At 41.1% G+C, this 25,223-nt stretch overlaps 2 protein-coding genes across 7 annotated transcripts; one reads left to right on the top strand and one right to left on the bottom strand.

Annotated features, from left to right (window-relative positions):
* Positions 1-589: 589 nt before the first annotated feature.
* On the bottom strand, positions 590-8,573 carry golt1ba (golgi transport 1Ba). Of its 2 annotated transcripts, none has more exons than XM_037121429.1 (5): positions 8,393-8,567; positions 7,573-7,664; positions 5,083-5,261; positions 3,425-3,506; positions 590-1,272 (listed from the first exon to the last, which is right to left on the bottom strand). In XM_037121429.1, exons 1-5 carry the CDS (start codon positions 8,415-8,417, stop codon positions 1,234-1,236), a joined length of 417 nt encoding a protein of 138 aa, XP_036977324.1. In that variant the 5' UTR covers positions 8,418-8,567; the 3' UTR covers positions 590-1,233. The 2 variants fall into 2 exon arrangements, with proteins under 2 accessions (XP_036977324.1, XP_036977325.1); XM_037121430.1 differs by lacking the exon at positions 590-1,272 and adding an exon at positions 2,948-2,971 and having other exon boundaries at positions 8,393-8,573.
* A 599-nt stretch (positions 8,574-9,172) lies between these two features.
* recql (RecQ helicase-like) lies at positions 9,173-24,810 on the top strand. 5 transcript variants are annotated; one of them, XM_037121426.1, is made up of 16 exons: positions 9,174-9,326; positions 9,861-9,959; positions 11,543-11,785; positions 11,863-12,042; positions 12,193-12,299; positions 12,489-12,687; positions 12,813-12,979; positions 13,299-13,380; positions 13,533-13,681; positions 14,411-14,528; positions 14,630-14,768; positions 14,960-15,051; positions 15,161-15,377; positions 15,474-15,606; positions 19,679-19,816; positions 21,608-21,748. In XM_037121426.1, exons 2-15 carry the CDS (start codon positions 9,935-9,937, stop codon positions 19,781-19,783), a joined length of 1,956 nt encoding a protein of 651 aa, XP_036977321.1. In that variant the 5' UTR covers positions 9,174-9,326; positions 9,861-9,934; the 3' UTR covers positions 19,784-19,816; positions 21,608-21,748. The 5 variants fall into 5 exon arrangements, with proteins under 5 accessions (XP_036977318.1, XP_036977321.1, XP_036977323.1 ...); XM_037121428.1 differs by lacking the exon at positions 21,608-21,748 and adding an exon at positions 16,841-16,903 and having other exon boundaries at positions 19,679-19,935; XM_037121423.1 differs by lacking the exon at positions 19,679-19,816 and having other exon boundaries at positions 9,173-9,326; positions 21,608-24,810.
* Positions 24,811-25,223: the final 413 nt, after the last annotated feature.

Genomic DNA, 25,223 nt, shown 5'->3' with positions numbered 1-25,223 from the left:
GCTGCTCATAGAATCCATTACAAAGGAACATTAAGTTTTGAAAACGTTTCCATGCTCTTAAGTTTAATTGCTTTGGTGAGAAACTTCTTCTTGCATAAAACAGGCTGCTACTGTGTCAACAAAAAGTTCCTTGTGACAGACTAGCAATAAGGAGCAAATTGCTTCCCAGAAGATCAGAAGTCCAAAAACTGATGATATGCTAGTGGGAAACCGCAAGGCAGGCATGGTCACACCAGCACTGACAACAGCTGAAGTTCGGAGTTTAAATTTGGTCAGCTTTTACATGGCAGCAAATCTTTTCAACAGTTAGGGTTGAACTTTGCGGGAGCGGCGAGCTGGACAGTCCAGATCAGAGGAAGCCACCATAGCTTGTTAGCAGCATCACATTATCCACTTCCTGGCTGGCTAGTGTGTTTGATGCTAGTCTTGCAAGTAGACAAACACTATCAAGCTTCCAGCACCACCTGGATGAACTCGATAAATGCGTTATTGTGAATTAGATGTCGCCCCTTCCTGGTTTGACCAGACTGTCATTATAATAGTAGTATGTAGTAATAGTAGCAACTCACTTTCATAAAGTGAAGCAATGGTTGTTTGAAAAATAATTTATACTTAGGTTCTCATTTAGTCAACCGTAAACAGAAATTACATAGGGAAAATATTACATCAGCCACACTTGGTATTCAAAGAGATGCAAGACAAAAAAGATCAAAATGACACAGAATAACTGTAAAGAGACAAAATGCTGGACTTAAAAGCTCTCTTCCAAAATAAAGTTAAAGCACAGGCACAGAAATGTGACAATATGGCAAGCTGTCGGTCGGTCCACTTCTCGTCCTTGTGGAGAGCGAGTGGTTTTGTCTGTTTCCTCCACAGAGTAAGAAAGTCATGTAGACAGAGTCAGTGGTGCTTTGAGGGAGTCTTCCATCCTCCATTTTCATGCCAGATGCACTCAATGGAGAAGGGATCAATAGCATTTGAAATATTTTTTGTAGTGACCTTAGTCACTCCACCCTTTAGTAACAGACTGGCGGTGCAACGCTCTGATGAACCTTTGATTGGTAGCACTGACCAGTGACATTACAGACAGATAGAGAGCAGTCTTTGCCTGCAGGAGGGGGGAGGAATCTGAACATATACGTTTGCTGCTTTCAATCAGCCTGATGGGATTTTGTGTTGCTATAAAAAACCTGCTGCACTCAAACAGCCTCCTCTGGGTACAAAAAGTCACTGTTATACCATGGTGTTGCTCTCGCCCACTTTGTCCACATACTGAAAGAAAAGGGAGAAACCATGTTAAGTGTCATCTGGTTGATTTGCTGCGTTGCTTTTCCTATGTATAAAGCATGTTATGACAGGGACATGTGAACTGTCCATCAGATGCAAAATATTAGTGTGATTTAAACTGATGCCTGGATTTCCCCACTCTCTGCATCTTGTGATGGTAAGCATGCATACTTAAGGGGACACACCACAGGTAAACAGGACAAGCAGAATAACTTGGTGTCATGCTTGCTTGTTTTGTTATATCACATGGAAATTATTTAGAGAGGATTTCGTTTTAAATTTGTACACAAGTTGAAAACCTTACTTTTCAGTTTAGGTTTACATTTGGAAATTTCTCAATTTTATTCTTTCAAAAAACAAGCAAACATGGAATTTCAGAAGACACACTGCAAATATTGCAGGTTTTCCCCCCAAAAACCCCAATGTGTATAAACTCATACAAATCGCTGTCAATCATCACCTTAGACCCACTGAAGTGTGCGATAGTGTTGATCTACAGGGATCCTGCTAGATTGTTTTGTTTTAGTTCTTTGGTACTTCGCTGTGTTGAAACATGAAACCAACGTGGATGGAAATAAGGATGTACTGTCTATAAAAATGTGGTGACCTGGCTACATTGCTGTCTCCATCTCTTTCCTCTGCTCCCGGTCTGTCATGGATGTATAAAGTGCTACAGGTCTGTCTGTGTTTGACTGAGGGTGGGGTTGAGCTACACCCACACAGAGTAGAGAGGCAAACAGCAGACTGAATGAAGTGTGTTTCTCCAGCGGCACAGTCATATCCAAATGGTTGTGCAGAGATGTGGCCATGTTTATTTGTGCTTTAGAATGTAACAGCTATGAAATAATCTCAGATAAGAACGTTTTATTTCTTTGATTTACTGCTTTGTCCTTACTAATGCTGCTCTTTCTTCTCATTCAAGGCAGAGAAGTAAAAATGCATCAAGCTTCGTTTGTCTTCAACTTTGTGAACTTTGCATTTTGCATAATACAAACTACCTTGAAAGGCTTTGAGGAATACCCCAGAGAGACCTTACAAGGTGAGGGTCATGGGAACGACAGGAGTAGCCAAGCAAGCACTACCATAAGAGAGCTGTCATTATAGTATTATCAATTGTTGACTATGATGTTTGTCTTTTGTTGTTGTCATTGAACCGAGCCCTCTTCGTTATCTGATATTTTTTAAGCCATACATTCTGAACAGAGTTCGTATAAATGAGTCTTTTGTTGTGTGATACATCTATTTACTGGTTACAGTGGTCTCATCCAGTGGTCACTTCCTCAGTTTTAACTAACTGGATGGGAACTGCAGGCTTTTGCAGGCACTACTTATACACACGCTGAGGAATTTTGTGTGTAACTCTTAATAAAGTAATAAAGATGTTGAAAATGGATAATGTGCACTTCATCGTTGCATTTGAATCTTGTTGATTAAATTATGTATCATCATTACATCATCATCATCATATTTACCTGTAGCATGTACCTTTAAAGTCAAATAAATGATTAACATAACAAATCTAAAGGAGGCTTACCAGGTCCCTGAATAAAAAATATCTATTTCTCTTCTATCATGAGGCGCTTGTTTTCTGAATATTATAAAGCGTGTTAAATATGTTAGCATGCAAGGGAAAATCGGCAGTGACTGACCACGACTGCTGATTGTCCTCAGAGCCTTACGAAGGCTTTAATAAAAAACACAAAGACAGAGACATTCACCTGAAGCAGCATAGTGTGAGCATGTTCATTAGCCACACAGCTATGTGTCTTCTTAGTAGTAGTTCTGGATTTAGCAGTAACAGTCCCCACTGGAGACCTCATGCATTTTCAACACTGTAACCCAGGTGACCCTGACATTGTTTCATTTCTAAAAATGCATTTTTGTTGCTGAAATTCCACAACACGTTTGCCAAGTGTATTCAGACTGAGTCATTCGAATTCATATACCTTTACAGGCAAATCCAAATGGATTACTAAACCTGGGCAACTACAAGCACTGTTTTATTTAACCGACTGTGACCTGTCATCTGATGTGGTTGTGGTGTTTGAAACGGGTGATTAATAAACAAGAAAAAGAGCCATGCTACGTATAAACAAGTCAGAGCTGCAGGCTTGCTGCAGTGCGGGCTAATACTTACTGCACTGATGAAGGGCAGGTTGAGGATTGAGCCAAGGACAGGTATTCTTCGAATAAAGCCAACTACAACTGGGAAGAAACCCCTAGATGTGATGAGAGTAGGGGGGGTGACAGAGAAAAGTTAGATTATCAAATTCAGGGTAATTCAACCAAAGCAGCAGGGGTGACATGATTTTGAAAACTGATCGAAATGAGCCTTCAATTTTGACAACCAAACTGGAATGGTGGAATGCAGCATTGACAACTGCAATGCACCTTACCAGCTGCACTTGCAGACCCTATACTGTGTGCGGGAAGACGAGCAAGTGACCGCGGCAAAGGACAATCAGAGTTAGAGATCAGAGACGTCTCCCTCTTTGCAGGACTTATCAAAGACAAGACTTTGGTCTAAAGTCATTTCTATTGATCAATAAATTGTTAGTGAGGTTGAACACACAGTATAGCTTGAGATCATTTACAACCATTCTGTCTATGTGATTTTAATGTGGTTTTAATGTGGCTTATTTCCCTGTTGTTGACACTGTGGTGAGCTCAGGCAGTTTGCACTGAAGTATCTGCTGTCAGTTCATAAGTCCCAGATACATAGTGTGTCTCACTTTCTCTAGTACACACTTTCTACAATGACTGTAAATGTAGTAGTAGGAATACATCTGAGTCTGAAACAGAGTCAACCAAGCCACCAATGTGGGTATAATTTCAATTTGGTGAGTAAATATCACAAGACTCTTAATTCGGGAACACACCGGCCCAACCGTGTGGACGTCTGAAGCGTTTGGGGAAACTCAGACGAGTTCAGGAACAAATCTGTTCGGTGTGTTCAGCTGCGTTGGAAACTTTTGGAGCCGTACAGATGTTGTCTGCTCTGATTCAACATGCGAAGTCTGAGGAGGTTGGCTGTCGGACGTCTGAGCCACTGGATTCTCTGATTGTGTGTCAGCTGTATGACCATTCTGATTGGTGGTGTGCTAGCAAATAAGCGCAGTGTTTGGGAGGGGTGGAATACTGTGTGCGCTGTGTTATGCACTCTGTTTCATCATTTCCTGTTTTCATGTAGTGCCACCCGCTTATTGCATCTCGCGCAAGCGCAGAATGTGCACGCTACTGTGGGGCTGGCAGCACGTTGAAGCGGTGTGTGCAATGCAACTTTTCTGACGAACGGGTCAAACAAGAGGCAACAGAGTGGTTGGATGAAGGCAGTTGGCTGTTGGTTTCAGTCTGGGTGGTGTGTGGGGGCCTTTAAAATCAAAAGTTAAATGGAATCGTATTTTTGGACAATCGTGACACCCCTATAAACCAGCCTCAATCATATCTCTAGCTGCATCTCAAATAAGGGAGTGGATCCAGTGAGCATGAAGACTCTCTGGACCTGAAGGCTCGACTGAACCTATACCCATATAATGGATTCAACTGACTGCAGCAAATTTGGCAAAGAAAAGTCTGGATTGCATTTGGGAGAGCTGTGAAAGGGGATAAGCCTAGTTTATGTGATTTGATAGATTTGTTGCAGTTCTGTTGACTTTCGTGGATAGAGCCCCTAAACAGGGACGCACCCTCGGTCATGTCTTTCGAATCAAGACAACAACAACAAACCCCTGCAGATTCTGAAAACCAGATGACAGTATCTCACATTTTGCCATTTTAGTTGTTGTTTTCTCTTACCTGAACAAGAGGAAAAAGCCGTAGATCTCCAGCACAACTCCAATGATGGGCCAGCCAATCAGCACCACAAACACACCTCCAAGGAAGAAACTGGTGGCCTTCATCTTGTGCTTCTGGAAGAAGAAGCGGAAGGTCCTCTCCAGCCCGATGACAAAGGCAAGTCCAGCGACAAATAAGATCTACAGCAAAAAAAAGTAGGCGGTCCAATGTGACAGACACACACAGACACCTGTTCCTATAACTTGACTGAAGAATCTATTCTGAGTTTTAGGCCTTTTTTTCTGCTGCATCTTCTGTGTCCAATCAAACTGCAAGTAAGCACTGGTTGGTTAGGATGAGGGGCATACTTTGATTTAATACTACTAGCATTTCAAATGAAATACAAATACTAGTATGAAAAAGGTTTATTTGATACCATGGCAAAAAGTTAATAAAAAAAGTCACAGGAACACAAAATAATGTAAGTAAGTGTAGTCTGATTAATATTAATGGTGATATCTCTGCAGGCTTGGGCTGAAAATCTTATTGCACATCTGCTGTTTTTTTAAAGCTTTGGTACTCTCAATACTATCAATTGTATAATAAGTATTATATTATTAGTAGATAATATTTATATGTGGAATTGAAAAGTACAGATACTTTACAACCTTAAAAACTGCCCCAGTAGGGTTAGACAGTTTTAACAAAGGCTAACTTAACACTACAGGATTTTAGTCCTGTAACCCTCTGAGGGTACTTGGGGATAGCCAACAAAATACCCATAATCAGAGGCAGATTGGCAAATCTTCCTTTTATTTTGATAGCGAGTCAGCACATAAACAACTTGGACTGCATTTTGTGTTTGTAATCTTGCAATGTGTGACCTGCTGTTGCTCTGTTAAGATTTTTAAATCCAGGTTAAAAACAGTTTGTTTTTGTGTGCACTTTCTTTTTACCACCGATTTTCAATGTCATTTTGCACTTTTACTGCAATTGCAATAGTTTGCCCTTGTCAAACAACAGATGTGGGAGGATACAAATAAACTTGACTTGACTTGATCAGTCATGTAGTGTGTAAACAAGACTGCAAGGCTCCAGATTACAAGACAGAAGGTTATGTAGTGTGAACAGGACGACGGTCTAATGAATTTTAAAGTCACATCACTCCTGTAAACTTTATCAGTGCTGACCATAAAATATTGCTATTGACTGCAACTGAATTTAGTTGGTGGAAGACTGAGCAACAGATACCTAAAAGCTCAACAGATGAAACAACAAATTGCTGTGAATTCTTAAACAACTGGATAGAACCAATAACATTGGAAAAGCACTGCTAAGTTTTGTCTTTGTATGCATCACTTGGAAGAATATATTTGTTTTCAAAGCCAAATTTAAGAGTTGTATAATTTCTTCTGTGGCTCTGGAGGAGCTTTGAAGTGTCCCAGAATGATGTTATTGTGAAGTCATCGGTTTTACCTCACCTTGGGATAAGAGCATTCAGATTGGAAGTCTGCATTACAAAGTGGGGGTATGAAGTATGATGATGGCATAGAGGGTCTAACACCGAGACTGTGCATTATACATTTTCATCAACAAATGTAGGATACAGAGAATTTAGATTTTGACCCAAACTAGGGACTTAAAGACATCTCAGTATGGCTGTAACAATACACATATCGAACTGAAATTGCAACACTGAACCCGTCTCACGGTGTTAGAAGGCAGAACCACGACACAACTTCTAGGTCCAGCCCTATGAGCTATAAGAAGCCCCTTTCACACAGCGACGCAGCATTAACACCACAGTGGGTGCTTCGCCAATTCTCCGCTGTTGGTCGTTCACACAGAGAGAAGCACTGCTGGAGTAAAGACGAACCGCTGTGTAATTCACACAGAAAGCATTGCAGAGGCTCGTAAACAGTACAGTCGTCATGATGTGACAGTACACATCATGATGATGACATGTGTGTGTTTTTAAGGTGTTTCCCTGGCGTCCTCCTGTCAATCTAAACCTGCGGATAAGTTATAATCATATAGATGCTGGTTTTAATGTGTCGTGACTGAGATCCTGACCCACCAAACATCCTGTGACAAAGTTATGCTTTTCGCTCTAAATTACATAATTACATAATTGCCATCAGTAAACAGGTTGCTGGGGCAAAGTTCACAGAAGTCTCAGTCAGGAGGGCTGACCGTAACGGAGATGTTTTTTCATCACACACACTTGGTAAGTTAAAGTTTTACCAAGTGTTTGTGTTTGTCGGACAGAAATGCGACAAAGAGTCGGAAGGATGGGCGGGAGGACAGACGCTTCTCAACATACAGCTGCGGTATTTTTTAATGTGTGTTAATAATGTATTACATAAAAAACATTACGTAATTTAGAACACATATGATAGTAAATAATTAAAATGTGTATCATTGTCAGACCAGTTGATGTGGAGGACAGAGAGCTGCACCTGAGTCACAGCATCACAGATGATATCTGGTCAAGGAAACAGAAACACTCACATTTCCAATAGCCAGGAGAGCTTTGTCAAAGAACAGGATCATCCCGAAGAAGAGGAAAAACACGCCAAAGCCTGTTAATCCCATTCCAATCTCTGCAGGACACACACATACCACAGAATGGTCAAATGATTCCATAGACAGTTGACAAAATGTAGATCAGCCACAGTTTAGAGCCAGCATAAGGTTCTAGCATACAATTGACTGTTTAACACTGAAACTCACATAGAAATCACCTAGAAAGTGACACTTGCCTTATTCTAAATCAAACGCATTAAACGCAGCGACAGACAGGTGCTACAGAGGAAGCCAGGTGATGACGTCATGTCTCACCGTTTCCCAGGTGTTCGCGGACAAGGCCACTATTTGTTTCATCTAACTCAGGTAAATACTCTTCTGACAAATACAGCACACAGTGACACACATTGACCTTCTTGAGAACATTATGATGAAGAAAGTCAAACTTTACTGAATAGCTTTAGTATTTTAAATTTACAATGCAGGTATGATCTACTATACATATAATAAGTAAACACATAGACGTCAACATCTCTAATAAGAACCAGAATAAAAGTATGTCAACAGGAGCTCCGCTGCTCACTCTCTGTTTGAATATAGTCAAAACTGCTGAGATACGGGATCACGACAATCATTTATTTTACTTTCAATTCTTTGGGCTGTCAGGGGCCGCACAATGTGTAGTAAGGGTTAGCTGTTAACTCTATGGGCCACAGTTACATTGCATAGCACTGACAGCTAACTGCTAGTTAGCCAACTGCAGCAGATAAAGCCGGCTTTGATAGAGAAGACGCAAAGACCTTACTTTGGGAGTCCGTTAGCGAAATCATCTTGACGCCGAATAAATGGGTGAAGACGAGATAGGAATAGACTATATATTAGAGTAGCTGTTCTTGCAATCCTTTGAGAACAATTCAGATGACAGCTGCCACTGCAGCAACAGCCACGTCTTCCGGAAACACACCTTCTCGCGCTGTCATCTTCCGGAACAGCGCTGTGTCGCATTCAAAGTGGCAATTTTGCCATCGTTCTTTAGAGTTCCCAGGAGGGATGGGCGATTCTGGGCGCCCCAGATTCTAACGGTGGGTGGAAACTATTATTAAAATGTTGAGAAAGCTGCAGACATCTTCTTTAATCTATTCACTTTCAAATACAGGGTGCATTCAGCAACTATGGCTTCATGTTTTCATGGTTATTGTAGTATTGAGAGCTGTTCGCCATGCCAAATGTATGGACTAAACACAATTTGTCAAAAACAAGGATGAATAAAATTGGCAGTCTTACCATAAATCTAAAGGATAGTAACATATTTACTAAAAACTCCCGAAAGCGCTGCCATTTTTCACTGCACATATTTCTTGAATGCAGCACAGATAATACGTGGATAATGTGTCCTGCCTTTACGCTGCCAGGCAGCGCTGATGTGGACCTGGAATAACAGGACTTTCTTTAAAACAACAACAACAAAAAAAAACTTTCCCATAATGTCATGTGTTGAACAGATGTTGAATACGTTTTATTCAAAAATACATTAAAGAAGAGCCGTTTTATACAATGTTTCAATCCTCCAGCAGGAGGCGGAACTTGTCGTCAGCCTGGCAGAACAAACCCAGGGCGAAATTATCCATCGCTTTCTCTCTATTTGCCATGCTAACTATCTGGCGGGCCGGTCTGTCCTCCATAGCAACCACCAAGAAGACTCAGCAACAAGGAAGGGACCGGGAAGGAGTTGTTGAATGGTTAGTCATTTGTATCTCATACCTTTTCAGAGCCTTTTCCCAGAGCTATAAGCCAATTTACACCATAACGGAGAAGGGACGTCTTCAAGTAGCGAAGCTTTTCTAGAAGAAGAGGGCAGTGACACGAGTAAGCTGCTTGTTAAACATGATGCTTCAGTAACGTTACTGTGTGTTTGTTGAAGTGTCCATGGAGGAGCTCAGAGCTCTGTGAGCGAGGCAGGTGCAACGCTGCCGAGTCGCAGCCTCAGCTCATGTTAACATACATTCACAGTTAGAAGCTAAGTGCAAAAATGTTAACGGAACATAAAGTGAAAGTTGAACATGGGTAGCTTATTCATTCGCCAGAACAAACAATGACTTTACTTATGAGCACCAGCCATTAAAGTGTACTAAGATAAAACGCTGAGCTCCTATCTTTATATTGACTAAGACGCATAAACTGGGAAACAGTCAGACTTCTTCGTGAAGTTGAAATTCGGTGAAGTTAATGGTACTTCCAAACTGAGTTTGTTGATTTTGTGGTCTGTCTTACAGGGAATCCTGCAATCACACAACACCTGCGACATTTTTAAGTTCGGCTCCTTTCTGAGCAAATCAGCCTGAGAAATATGGATGGTGGTAACAGCTCTAGTGGTAAGTGTGTTCTTTTAAAGCTAAGAAACACACATTTGAGATGTTCACTAACAAAACTGCTGCAAAATGACCGCAACAAATATTAAACAGTGAGTCAGTGCGAAGATGTAGGCAGGGTACTCTGGTGCAGGCCTTCAGCAGGAGGCTGATTTCATGCAGACTGATGGCAGCCTCAGCTCTAAAGAGACACTGGGGAGGTACAGGAGAGGGAGCAAGACCAATAGCAGTGGAGGTGTGACCCTCAGAGGATTAGTTACCTATGCAGGTGTGAGACCTGACAGTCTCCTCTCTGAGAACCTGCTGCACATATGACTCAGTAAACATCTCCTCCATCTCCGTCATTCAGGTTTACACTTAATACATACACATACTCATTTTACATTTCCACAGCAGGGTTAGTATGTTACTCTGAGTTTCACTAACAATACCAGAACAACACTTTGTATGTTTTTCTACTTAACCCTTTGTTTATTTTACTAATATTCCAACTTACAGGAAGCTGAATGTTAATGGGAGTTTGGGGTGCTGTTAGAGTGAGTTAGTTGAATCATGTCATACTAACTTCTGGGTGACATCTATGGTTTTTACATTAATTTCAATGACCAGGATGATTCATATCAAACAGTTAATTCCAAGATTTTACACCAATCATAGAACATAAAACAAGATGAAAGATTAATTGATTACTTAATTGAAACAGTCTCAATTTGATACTGATGCTGCTATGAGACCAAAGAAGAAGAAGGTCTATTTCTGTATTATTTGAAATGCTATTCTGAATTAGTTGCATAAGTCATAAAATGTAAACTTGTTCATGGTGGAGTGTCAGTGTAGTGTGGTGGTACGGCACTGAAACAACATTTACTTTGTTTCACTCTCTTCATCTTGTGTTTTACGGGCCACCACAGTCAACAAAAAATGAAAATTCCTTGAGGCAGATTGTGATCTGACCTCTTTGACAGTTAACTTAATATTTTTGGGTTGTGGACAAACCAACACATTTCAGGATGTCATTTTGGACTTTGGGAAACAGTGATTGACATTTTTCACCTTTTTCCGACATATAAGAGACCAAACAATGAATACCTTAATCAAGAAAACAACTGCAGTTGCAGCCGTACTGTGGCTTACGACCACAACTGTGAACGTTACATATCTGTATACTAAGGCATAGCTCGAAAACATTCTTCTGCTGCCCTAAAAGCATCTCCCCCAGTAAGCACCACTCTGTTGAACCTGGTGACAGGATGCTTCGACCTGCAAACAAGGTCAATTATGACTTTTTCTGTTATGAATTCCTGATAAATGGAGGTTTTATATTTGTAAAACTTTCCACAAGTTGAGAAAACTATTTGAAATTTGTGATGTCTAAGGGCCAAGTTGGACTCTCATTGGGCTGAATGTCTTTAGGTGTCTGGTTCTATTGAACATGTGCGTCCATAACCCAAAGACACTCATTTTACTGTCATAGAGGAGTACAGAAAGCATAAAATATTCACATTTCAGAACCTCTTCTCATGTATCCATGCCAACATTCCCATTATTTTGGAAGCATTGTTGCTGACAGTATTCCTGATATGCAGGTACAGATGTGCAAGAAGAGCTGGACTCAGTGGAGGCAGAGCTGGAGCTGGTGGAGCTGCAGGTCACAGAGCTGCTGCAAAAGCAGGCTGAGCTGACTTCTCGAAAGAATTCTCTGCTGCAGCAGCTGGAGGAGGCCTGTGATGCTGCACAGCCATCATCCTCTTCATCCTCATCTTCCTCAAAGTCATCTGGAGCTGATCCAGTAATGAGCAAGCAGGAGATGCAGCGCTTTAATGGCACAGGTACTGAACACACATAACTATTTAAACAGTCAGTGGGTTTATGTATTAACCTGTGTTAATATCTTGATGTTTGGTAGATTTTCCATGGTCCAGAGAAGTGGCGAAGCACCTGAAGGACTCATTCCGTCTCTCCGAGTTCAGACCACTGCAGCTGAGGGCCGTTAACTTGACCCTGTCAGGCAGAGATCTCTTCCTTGTGATGCCAACAGGAAGAGGAAAAAGCCTCTGTTACCAGCTACCTGCAGTCTGCTCCAACGGTAAAGTGTTTGAGCCAAACTTCTGTCTTTATACTGCTTTTGCTCCCACACAACTTAACAGTTTGTAAGATAATTTTAGTTTATTCAGTTGTACTATAATGGCATCACATGTAGTCACATCACGCATGTGGCTGTGTGTTTGTGTGTCAGGTTTTACATTGGTAGTCACTCCCCTGGTGTCCCTGATGGAGGATCAGATAATGTACCTGAAGTCCATCAATGTGTCAGCAGTCATGCTGAATGCATCCAGCAGCAAGGTAACAACTGACGGCCATATTAAGCTTTTTTATTTCACATCTTTAAGTCAGATGAACTCTTCCCACACTACTCAGGGACAAACTGCATGAACCTCAGACTTTATAGAACATGAAAATAAAAATCATGTGAGGTACACATACTGGATAAGTAAGTGAATCAGAGAGGTATTATTATTTTTTTTTTTACAGGAGCACGCCAAGACAGTCATGGCTGGAATGATGGATCCCAAAGCCACTTTCAAGCTGGTGTACGTGACTCCAGAGAAGATTGCCAAGAGCAAGCTGCTTATGTCTCGTCTGGAGAAAGCCTACAACACAAACCTGCTGAGTCGTATCGCTGTGGATGAGGTGCACTGCTGCAGCCAGTGGGGACATGACTTCAGACCAGGTGAGAGGTCTGCTTCACTAGGATGGAGGGTGTGGAAGCATAGGTCCTCCAAGAACACCCAACTGCCCCCCTTGAAATCAAATTCCAGGTTTTATTGTCAAAGTTGTATGTGTGTCCCTGTGCAGATTATAAACTGTTGGGCATCCTGAAAAGGCAGTTCCCCAAAGTCCCCCTGCTTGGGCTCACAGCTACAGCAACTAGCAGTGTCCTCAAGGACTGTGAGAAGATCCTGTGTGTCAAACAGCCAGTCACACTCACCGCATCCTTCAACCGAACCAATCTCTACTATGAGGTGGGAGCCATGGCAACTACACACTCTCTCAGACACCACTTCCAGGCACCTGCTTCATGCACAGACACACCAAATGTCTCTTAGCTTCCACCTGCTATCACACACCTGTCTGACCTTTTCACAATCATCTGTACTGCCCTGCATCAGTTAAATGAACACGAAAGATCATATAGTTCTATTGCATGTTTAGCCCGTTATTGAAAAATACTGTGAGCCATAATTACTTCCTCTCGGGATACTTTCAAACTAAACAATCACCTCTGTTACACACCTGATGAGAAAATGTAACAGTGACACTAAGATTCTGCTTGTTTCTCAGGTTCGGATCAAAGATTCTGACAAAGATGAATCAACAAATGACATTGCCTCTCTGATCAAGAACAGATACAAAGACCAGTCGGGTACTGCAAATCAAGACAAAAATATTGAATGCAATGAATCACATGAAGGCTAATTTGTTGAGATTTATTAAGTGAATTTTTAGAACTGACAGATTATTTTAACTGTCTATATTCAAGCACAGGGTAGTCATACTGTAATGTGTATGCCACAGGGATCGTGTATGTGTTCTCTCAGAAGGATGCAGAGTTGTTGTCATCTGAACTCCAAAAGAGGAACATCCTGGCCTATCCCTACCATGCTAACATGGACCCAGATGACAAGTCCCGCATTCACCGCAAGTGGACCACCAACAAAATCCAGGTATGACACAGGGTATGACACACCTACTGGTATGTTATCGGGGTATGTTAAATATGTGGTGCATCTGGCACATAAAGTGAATTCGAGACGACATTCAGACTGGTTTGATTATGTTCTGCCCAAAACACAGCCATGACTAATTCAGAGTCTAAATATCACCACTTTGCACCGTGCACTGCACTCTGACACTCACCCAGATCATCTGCTGTTTAACTGGCAAAATAGACTTGGACACGCCCTAAACACACAGGTGCGCTGTGCTTTAGACCATGTGCTATAGACCGGCCAAAAGTGTTGCTAGTCAAAACAAGGTTACATGGTAAATTTAAAAAAAAAAAGAATTTAAATAAAGAGAAGAGTTTGAGTCCTTTGTGCCACATCCATCTTAGAGTTGATGATGAATAGAAGAGTCTCACAGGCTGGTGAATGAGGCTGCTCTGTAGTCCAGGCCAGGAAAAAGAAAGAGCAGCGATGACATCATCAGCACCTTTCTGAAAAGTTGAGAGATTTTCAACTTGAAGTGGCAGCACAAAAAAGGCAGATCCTTTTCTCTGGGCGGCCGCCTGTTGCCGCAGACACTCTCTCTAAAGACTCTAAAAGACTCTGGTGTTTGCAAAAAAAGTGCTATGTGGTCACGACTGCCTTGAGAAGGGAAAAAAAAGAAATGATAAACACCCTGCTGTCCTATTGGAACATTACATTAGAGTACGTGATTGTGTTGTTCTCTAGGTGGTGGTAGCCACAGTAGCGTTTGGAATGGGTATCGACAAGCCCGATGTCAGGTTTGTCATCCATCACACCATCAGCAAGTCCATTGAAAACTACTACCAAGAGAGTGGACGTGCAGGTAGACATTGCTTCACTTTTGTCAGGACACAATACTAGTTTATACTGCTCTAGTATTTTTGGAAATGTACATCCTGAAAACACATCTGTGTTTGCCTCCAGGTCGAGATGACAATCCAGCAGACTGCATTGTCTACTTTGGCTTCTCTGACATCTTCAGGATTAGCACCATGGTGGTGATGGAGAACGTTGGTCAGCAGAAGCTGAAGCAGATGGTTGACTACTGCCAGAATATTGACAGGTAGCACAGGCACACATGCGCACAACATTGTGTAATGCTCTGTGTGTGTGTGTGTGTGTGTGTGTGTGTGTGTGTGTGTGTGTGTGTGTGTGTGTGTGTGTGTGTTTAACATTTACACAAACAGTGTAACAGTTAATGGCTCACACACCATGACTCAAATGTCTTCTGAGTGTCATGTTTGCTGTGTGAAGGTGCCGGCGCTCTCTTATGGCGGTTCATTTTGATGAAGTGTGGGACGATGAGGGATGCAACCAGATGTGTGATACTTGCCGCCATGCAAAAGGTGTGTTATGTGTATTGTTTATGTGATGTTATTTAATACAGTTAATGTGAATGCATGTGTGAGCCACGTATACTTGAGAAATGTAAATGTCCATCTTCTACCACTCCAGACTTCACCACATTGGACATTACCCAGCATGCCCGGCAGGTGGTGCAGATCGTGGAGTTAGCAGCTTCCATGGATGAGAAGCTGACTCCTTTGAAGCTGGTGGAGGCGTGGATGGGGAAAGGCCCTGCCAAGCGTAGGAAGATGATCCAGACCACCACGCTGTCCCGGCAGCAGGCTGAAGCTGTGATTGTGCGGCTGTGGCTGCAGGAATATCTCAGGTGATTCATCTTGTTCTGTTGTTTGTATTCATTCTGTTGAGACTTCGCCTTACACAAACATTTTCTTCCCTGACTGCTCTTTTGGCTGTCTTCAAGAGAGGATTTCAGCTTCACTCCGTACACCACCTACTTCTACATGAAACTGGGCCGCAAAGCTCCTCTGCTGAAGAGCCAGACACACTCACTCCCCAGCATGAAGATGAGGACTACAGGGGCTGGATCTGCTGTGGTGAGTACACAACAGTCAACCAATTAAGGAGGCTCTATTAAAACTCAAGTTTGCCTTTGGCCAAATTGAAACCTACTGTATATTGAAATATTACATCTGTTTCATCCAAGTTGATCTTTTCTTGTACTCCCTTTAAAACAGTTCAGCAAAGTATGAGTGAAAATTAGTTAAAATGCCTCTCTTCAGGTAGGGTTGGATATGACAAACAATAAGCATAAAACCTTCTTCAAATGGTATTATATTTTGTTTTTTTATAGAAATTGCCACTTGAATTTTCTAGGTGTAGGGTCGCACCTCTATCAGTTAGATGGATCACACTAAAAGTTAACAGAACAGTAAATGGACAGTATATATGCAAGGTAGAAATTATGATGATGTGTTGTAGCTTGAAACTTGACAGCACTACTTTTTGACAAACATTGGCAAGCCTCTTATGTAGCTTCAAAGATACAAAGCCTATGTAAAATTAAATGAGTAGGTAATTAGACTCAGCTGTGTGAAATGATTGAGACACACCCTTCCAACCACACAGCCTTCACCGCCTAAGGCAGGGGTGTCAAACTGATCCAGTAAAGGGCCATGTGGCTGCAGGTTTTCATTCCAACCAAGCAAGAACACACCTGATCCAAATCAGGTGTGTTCTTGCTTGGTTGGCTGATCCAAATCAGGTGTGTTCTTGCTTGGTTGGAATGAAAACCTGCAGCCACATGGCCCTTTACTGGATCAGTTTGACACCCCTGGCCTAAGGCTACATTCAGACCAAATCAGGTGGTGTGGCAAAAACTCAAGTCTTCCTATTCATTTTAATGAGGGTGGTCAGTGGTGGTGGTGACTGCTTCACTGCTCATGGAAAAGTTGGAACCAACTCAACTTTTGGAAAAATTCCCAGTGTCATCTTGCTGTGGCCAATCACATTAGCTGCCGATCAGACTGGCAGCGTGAACGAGTGAAACCACAGTGGAGTGTAATATCATGGGTCATGTGTAATCATTCAGTTAAAACACATCAGTGGATGCTGACTGTTGGAGGGTTAGGGTTATAAGAAATATGATTATTCCGGGACAGTATGTCTCCAAACAACAGGAGGTCATAAGTGTCTTGTACAGATGTTAAAGTCAGGATAATGATAGTGATGATTGCTCTACGAGTCTCATGGTCTCTGCAACCTAGATACTAAAAGCTACTGTAGATCTGTCTATAGAACAGATGTCTGATGATCTGATGGTCACTGTAGGACTCAAATGCTGAACCTACTGTTGCAGAGGCATGACAGCAGATCAGAGGCAGAGCAGAACAGGTGAGCATGGCTCTGTGCTACAGGGGAACAAACAGACACTTCTTTGTGTAGCGTGATGTTTCACTTGTTATCACTAAGTTTGATCTTGATCCCAGTTAATGACATGCTGTAATGACCTGACTCATCCTGGTTGTTTTTTTGCTGATGTGGACAAACTCACTAGTAGGACCAGCATGCTAGTAGCATAACAACACAGCAGCTACATAGCACCATCCTGCAACGTTAAACCACATCATCCTGATTTGATGTGAATGTACGCAAAAAATATCTGCTGCTTGGTCACATTACACAGGATCATGCAGCAGTGACACTTGCTGTGGCAAGCTGTTACCCAGTCTTCCCCTTTATTGTCCAGTTTCCTTTAGGAAAGATCATAAATTACCTTGTTGGTACTCTACTGAAATGAAGACCAGTAATACATCAGTCACCAGTAAGAAGTTATTTCCTACTCTGAGATGCTTGATGTATTCAGTCCCCTGGTTCTAGCTTGTCAGAAATGATCAGTTTCAGCTCTCCAGTTGAAGGTTTTGTCTCTTTCTTAAATATCAAGGGAGAAAACATTCAGATAAAGTTGAATGAGTTCAGTTGAAATTAAGTGATTGTAATTGTATTTGACTAGGGGTTTGAAAGGATTTGGATAAGACAAGCACATTTGATATTGGTCCTTGATTTGAGAAAATGCTTTTAAACCACTATACCATCCAGGTGATGACTAAGGCTTCCTGACCAAAGGAAATCATTTTACTTTCATTTTCAGCTTAATTCTCGAGCATATCTGAAATCACACTATAAAAAGTCTGACTTCAAAATTGTCTTTGTAGTAGTGCAATATACTGCAACATACAATACATACCTCAAAATTTTGAAATCTTTTCAGAAACACAAAATGTTAGGACTGGCCTTCAAAATCTAATGTCATAATGTTTTTGACCAAATGGGCCCTCCTCTGATACCGATATTGCAACATTATTGTTGTGACGAATATTGGTACGTTCACAGAAGACTACCACAATGAGATTTCTGATAAATACTCATCAGTTATGTGGATATAATGACCAGGTGGGTAATGACCATTATTAGAACAAGTGAAACAGTGACTTCAGAAAATGACTTACTGTCATTTATTACTGTGATAATGATAATAATTTGAACACCAGTATTTTTGTCTGTATTATAAGTGTCATAATATCACCCAACCCTTCAATAGATAAAGTTAAATAATGAACAACCCAGTTGCCAGAATTTCTGATGGCAATGTGCAGCTTATACCCTGGTTAGGTTCAGGCACAAATGTGGTTTGGAAAATATCATGTTTTGGCCTGAAATATCTGTTCTCTGTCGCAGTGTCACACTTACAGATGTTGAAACACAGTGACTGGCTTATCATCACTTCACCTCCAGACATGAAAGTCAAATCATAAACATGTAATGTGAGCATGATATGACCCGTGTAGTAGAAATGTTGACATGGTACATATTAGCCAATGACACAAACAACACAATACATCTGTGGTCACATCATAATAGTAGAAATTTCAGTGGCAATATTTTTCCCTGGCATCTAGGCTCATTATTATAAATCAGAACTGGTTAAAATAGTTTTCTACATTAACCAACTATATCATGACAGTTGTGGAAAAAAGTCCTTTAGCAAAGTGACATGACTTTAGAAGTGTCCAACTGATACTGGAGCTGTAAATTGAACATTTGTTTTGGATGTAAAAACATTCTGGTAATGGCAAACCTTGAGTAAACGCTGTGTTCTTCTCTGGCAGCCTACATGCTGGCATATTGGCCACGAAATAGTGTAAAATAATAGACAAAATATTGTGTCCCTAATAGATGTTGGGCTCTTCTTTTTAGTGCTCCACTCAACGTTTTGTTCTGTATCTCCTGTGTTTGTGTATTGATGTGATTTTCTCCAATCTTCTGTGTTCTTTGTGAAGTCTCTAACCAGTTTCTTCTTCCACCAATATGCATTTCCTCCATGTCATTTTGAAATGTTCTCATACATTTTCTGAATGTTTTTTATAAAATCTTTAAGGTAAGTCATGAATGAATTGATGCAATATGTTGTGACTTTTACACTCCACACTGTGAAACATTGACAATTCTCTACTAAAGCCTGTTTATTCAAGTAGTGATTTCAAGATCTTTGTGCTTTTATTTTCAAGATTGTGTAATCTCTCTAAGGCAAATAACCTTCACACCACTTCATCACAGCTGCTGCTGCTGATCAGTAGTCACCTATCATGATTAATCATAGATTAAGTAGTTGTAGTTGATGTAGATCCCACCGCTGCTTTACACATAACGAAATAGCTGTCATTGTTTTTCTTCTATTCCACTTAAATTTGCCTCTTTGATTAGCAGGTGTGAAAATGTTTGAGGCCAAACCCTGTAAGCACATTCATGAAGACAAATCGTGTGACCTATGTTTTTTTGCTTGTCTTTACAAATGCAAAGATCCTCTGGAAGGTGATTTTGAGTCTTTTTTTTTCAAGTGGAAAACTCAAACCATTAGCTCAGGTCCTCACACTGTTCTATTGACATGTGGAAAGATTGAGCACGGAACCTGAAAGATCATGTGATCTGAATACAAAGAGACCTCTGGGATTCCCAGCGGCAGCTTTGTAACGATGATTGGAGGATTCTGTCGTTTAATATACATGTCCAGACTTAAGTGTCCTACATCCTCCTTTTTAGTGTTTCCTCGTCCAAATCCTGTAGGTGGTTGAACCCTCTCAGGTAAAGACTGTTGTTAATGACCTGCAGGTAAAAGCTGTGAGTGGCCAGGGCAAAGCCAAAGAGGGAAAGAGATCAGTTCAAGGTGGTGGAGATGCCCCTGTGTCCAAGAAAGTCAAGACAGACCTCCCCTAACTCCCCACCCTGTCCAGAGGACAAGCTGACAAAGTACAGTCCATCATTCTATTTCATTTATCATTTATTACTGCTTCTGTTGGCATGGCACTATCCAGACTACTTCATGCTTTATATTTGGATCTTCAGATGAATAAACACTGCAAATCTGTTTTTGTTTTATTTCATATCCTTCTATAAAAATTTAAATGAAGCAAGACATCTTCCAGTCATCGCTGACCAGCAGGCTTGGGCGATAAAAAGACATTGCCAGCAACTGGTGTTTTGTGGCCTAATTTGTTTGGATGATGACACTGATCAATTGCTAGTTAACTACCTAAGAAGTTAGCTAGCTTGATTCAGCAGCATTACATTCCTTATGAACCCTTTAGATACTTCTGTTACAATGTAAACCGTGACTGACTGTTTATCTCAAAATCACTTTACAGTGAAGAAAGGTACAGGTACATAATTAGTACTAATTAATGAGAATGAAACCTGCATAGTTTAATACATAACTACATTGGATAATTAATTGGTGTCAAATGCCCATTTATTTAAGTTTTGTATTTTGCACTGGGAGCAGCGGTAGCTCAGCGGGTAGAGCAGGTTGGCTAGTGATCGGAAGGTTGCAGGTTCAAATCCGGGCTCCGGGCTGGGCTGAGCTGCATGTCGAAGTGTCCTGAACCCCTTCTGATGTGCAGTTGGCACCTTGTATGGCAGCCTCAGCCATTAGTGAGGGCCCTGAGCTGAGCTGGCGACTTGTCCAGGGTGTACCCTGCCCTTGCCCGGAGACAAATGGGCAACTGGCCCCAGCAAAAATCCCCGCAACCCCATAAAAGGGATAAAGCGGTTACAGACATGGATGGGTGGATGGATGTTGCATTGGTAAAACAGCAGCAGGACAAGCAGTGGCTCAGATGGACCTAGAAATGTATGCTATGTTTATGTAGTTATACACTTTAAATTCAAACTAACAGATCATTAACAATCAATGTCATTTATTTTACCTGTGAGCAGTAGTTGAATCTTGAGTAAACGGTGACAGCACCATTGTTGACAGTGAAATACTAACGCTGTCCTGCTTTCAAAAAGCACAGTTCTAACAAAGGAAAACTAGCATACAGTTTGCTCAAATTCAATAGTTATGATGCCTCATCCATTTTCCTCTGAAGCATCACTATATGACAAGCTAACAGTTAGCTCTGTTTTGTTTTCGTGGTAATGTAATTACAGGGTGTTACAGATGTTTAGCATGGCCCACTCTTTTCTTTCAGTTTGTTTGAACCAAGAGAACAAAAGCATAGTACACTGACAGGACCAGGTCATGTATTAGATCAGAGTGGTGGTGCAGTTTGCAAGTGCCCCACAGTAGCATGCAACTGCCTGTTTCACTGAATGTTAAATATGGACAGATTGCAGATGATTGAACAAAAAAATCGTTTTTTTGAGTAGAATTTTGAATAACAAGTGAAAGCTCTATGACACGCCATACATTTTATCTTTGTCAACATTTTTGGGTGTCAGTGATTTAATCTGATTCAGACAAAACTGACAGTTGTAAAATTTGAGTATCGCCCAAGCCTATCACTCATGAGCATCCATGTGTTACTAACATTTCATCACATTGACCCTGCTAATTATTCTCTGTGACTACAACAAGAGGTAGGCTAAACTGTTCCTTATGGATTCATTTTACCAGTCTGTTTTTGTACATATTTTAGTTCTATATAACTATCAAAGGACAACATGTTTTGAATATTATGGTGGTTGATTAGTCTGGCTGGTTTATACCAGGATGATTATTAACCGTGTTCACTAACATCATTTTTTTTATGGTTATAGGAGGAATCATCTGCTGTTAAAGCCAAGGAGGAGGAGGAGATTAATGTGACCATTGACCCTGTAACCACGGACAACAACGGTCCCCCACAACCCAAACAGAAACTATTTAAAGAGCAGAGGAACCTATCCAGAAAACAAGACCTGAAAGCAGCCAGCCAGACAGACAAACGGACAGAGAGAGCAAAAAAACAGCTGGCAGACAGACATGGGGAGGAAGAGGTGGATGAGAGGAGATCCGTCATGCCTCAACATGCAATTGAGGTTGATGTTGAAATTAACATTATAGATGACAGTGATGATCAGAAAACACCATCTCATCCAGTTAAAACTTGTTCCAAACGCAAATCCACCACCCCTCAGAGAGTGAGGAGGAAACCCTGTACTACTGCAGCAGCAGGGATTTCCTCTCCCTCCCCAGGTGGTGAGACCACCACGAACACTGTGCCCAGCTCTCCATCCCAGGCCTCCATCATATCTGAGACTGCAGTCGAGGAGCTCTGTAACCTGAGAAACTACTACAGCAAACAGCTGAGAAGAATAAACTACATTTCCCATGAGTACCTGGGGCAGCCAGCAGAGGCAGGGGTGTTGGCGTGTATCAGGGAGCCACTGCGGAGCCTCCGTCTGCCCCGCAGAGCCACCATCGCCCAGACTGCTCGCAGCCTGTGGACACGAGTAAGCGGCCGGAGGAAGCTGGTTCACCGGTGACATCTCAGAAGCTCAGTTAGATATGAAGTTTATTCTGTAGGTGTATTATCACAAAATATGTATGAGAAATGTTTCATCTGCTGTCACAGTTAAAGGAGCCACTAGGTGTTTGAAGATAGATGTAGGCCCCCCCCTTGACAAATCTGACCCTGGAACAGGTCAGATGAACGGACTGAACGCAACACATGATGTGATTTCTTAACAAAAACAAATGCTGTGAGAATAATCTGAAGGATTTTGTCACAGTAAATCAAAAAAAAATCACAAATTGACTCAAAGTGCCCTTCATAGGCTGATAGACATCTTCCATGTTTCACACCTCAGCTGCAGCGTTATCAGTTGATGAATGTCTTCATGACAACTGCATGATGTTCTGGACCTTGATTTAAAGCTATACTTCTCTGTTCTGTTGTCTTTGTTACAGGAATATACTAACATATTCACTGAAAGCCAAAAAAGGTGACAGCCACTTTCAAAAAGTAGTTGGCAGGTGATTGGATGAGCCATCTGTCTATCATGGGCTACCTGCAACCAATCAGATCAACAGTAGGAGAGCAATTCCACCAGTGGAGATAGTTGGTAAATCTAATTCTTACTGAAGTTAGTAGAGAGAAGAAAACATGTCCTCCATTGAGAAAAACCTTGAGTGAAGTTCTTTGCTCTTCTTTCAGTGCAGCACACTCTCCCTGTTGCTGAAGCTACTAAGTTGAATGAAATGTGACATGTCTAATGACACGAAGGTTTGAAATTTTGCTCTTGCTGCCATCTTGTGGGTGAAGTGTTCACATTGACCACAGCTGGATGTCAGACAGAGGAGCAAAAAGAGTAGAATCATTGAGCTGGAATCATTATACAGTGGAGATCAAAATAAGAGAACAACCTATAATTTGCTAAATTTTAATGTCACTGCTTTTATATATTTGAAGTTATGCTAACATGAATATAAGGGCAGATTTTTTTTATAAAAATAGCATAATATAAAAACCTTATGGAGAAATTTTCAGAACAGCTCTGATCAAAATTAGAGAACACTTTCAGATACCTCCCAGTTATTGGTGTTAATCTGGCACCTGGTGACAATTTACTTAATTGTTGGACACGCCCTATTTATCTGGCAGCTCTCCTGCTTACTTTGCAAGATGGCAGGCCGCTCTAAGGTGGCTGAAACCCTGCCACGGCAGGTTGTCCAGATGAAGGCCAAAGGGATGACCTTCTTAGCAACTGCAAGAGAGGTTGGGCGTTCCAAGTCTGTGATTTCAACAACATTGAAACCTTACAAGATTCACAGATTCATTTAAGGAAAACAAGTGCATGAGAGGACAGGATTATGCGAAGACTCTCAATGGGGAATCGGTTCAACACTGCAGCTGGAATTGCTCGCCAGTTTAGTGCTGAACAGGGCAAAGATCTGTCTGTCTGGGGACAGACTGAACCCAAAGTGTGTAAAGAAGTCAGTCAGATTTGGAGGAGGAAGTGTCATGGTTTGGGGGATGTTTTCTGCAGCAGGAGTTGGGCCTCGTGTGCAGCTACATGGCAGGTGAATGCAGATATTCATGTGAACCTCCTTTGGCAACATGCAATTCCTTCACTGAATTGTCTCCCAATCAGCCTGTCATTTTCATGCAAGACAATGCCCCTTGTCACACTGCAAAACGGGTTAAGCAGTTCCTTGAAGCTAAGAATAGTAAAACAACGAAATGGCCAGCCCAGAGTCCAGATCTAAACCCCATAATCTCCAGAAAATCCATGGCGACAAAGTAATGGCTAAGAAACCCACTACAGTTACCGAACTGTGGAAGAGACTGCAAGAAGAATGGACCAAGATCAATCCAGAGCAGTGTGAGAAACTAGTTCTGTGGGCGCAGATGTGCTGAAGTTGTTCAAAGCAAAGGCCTCTACACTTCCTATTAGTTTTTGAATCCTATTGCCCTAAAAAAAACATCATTTAAATCTCTTCTGACACAATGGTTACTGTTCTCTAATTTTACTCACCCCCCCCCAAAAAAAAAATAAAGAGCTGGTATTCTATCAAATGCTGAACAATGAAAATAAAAATATTCCAGAATAAATCAATTAATAATTTGTTCTCTAATTTTGATCTCCACTGTTCATTATGTATTGTTTCCAGATTTGTATGAGTGTTGAATTAACCAGTGAAGAATAAATCTCTGGCTCAGAAATGGATTTCTCCAGTTATACAGGACACTGTTGGTAAGCTCTCCAAAGCTCTCAAATGTCTAAGTTGTGTAGAAAAGTGTAGAAAATAGTAGAATTCTACTTTGTGTCGAGTCTTTTGATATTTTTCATAGTGAGTTTCTCTCATTGATTCAGCATGTTTCCCTGGTAGGAGTTCAGTGTATTTACTGGCACACTTTTATTGAAATGTTGGTTAATGTTATAATGACAACAAACAGTAATTAGAAAATGATTGTATTCTCTGACATTTTTCTATGCACTTCAACCAAAAATAAATCAAGATCCTTTGTCATAATATGGATCTGTGTTGTTGTTATGCTCATTTTCTTATATTCTGTGTGTAAACTGACAGTTTCACTTGTTCTGTGTTTTAGACATTTACAAATAAAGACCATATTGTAAACATGCATTTAACATAGATATCTGGAAAAACTTCTGCCCAGCTGAACCTGCAGGTGTGTCAGAGGTATTTTACTCATGGGCAACTGAACATTCTCATGTTTATGTACAAAGCACACATTTATGAAATGTTAAGAATGAAATGAATGAAGGAAAGCAATGTACCACTTGAAACTGTATGAACATGTGTAAAGAGCAAATAGAGGGCATATGGACTCATAGAGAATTTCAGTAATTCTCTGAGAATTCAACTTTGAAGGCATTTTCTCAGAGAGACAAAGTGATATCAAAGGAAGTGCAATGTGCGAGAGTA

Source organism: Acanthopagrus latus, chromosome 14 (assembly GCF_904848185.1).
Source record: "Acanthopagrus latus isolate v.2019 chromosome 14, fAcaLat1.1, whole genome shotgun sequence".
NCBI classification, from domain to species: Eukaryota; Metazoa; Chordata; class Actinopteri; order Spariformes; family Sparidae; genus Acanthopagrus; species Acanthopagrus latus.
This window is presented reverse-complemented; position numbering and strand designations above follow the sequence as displayed.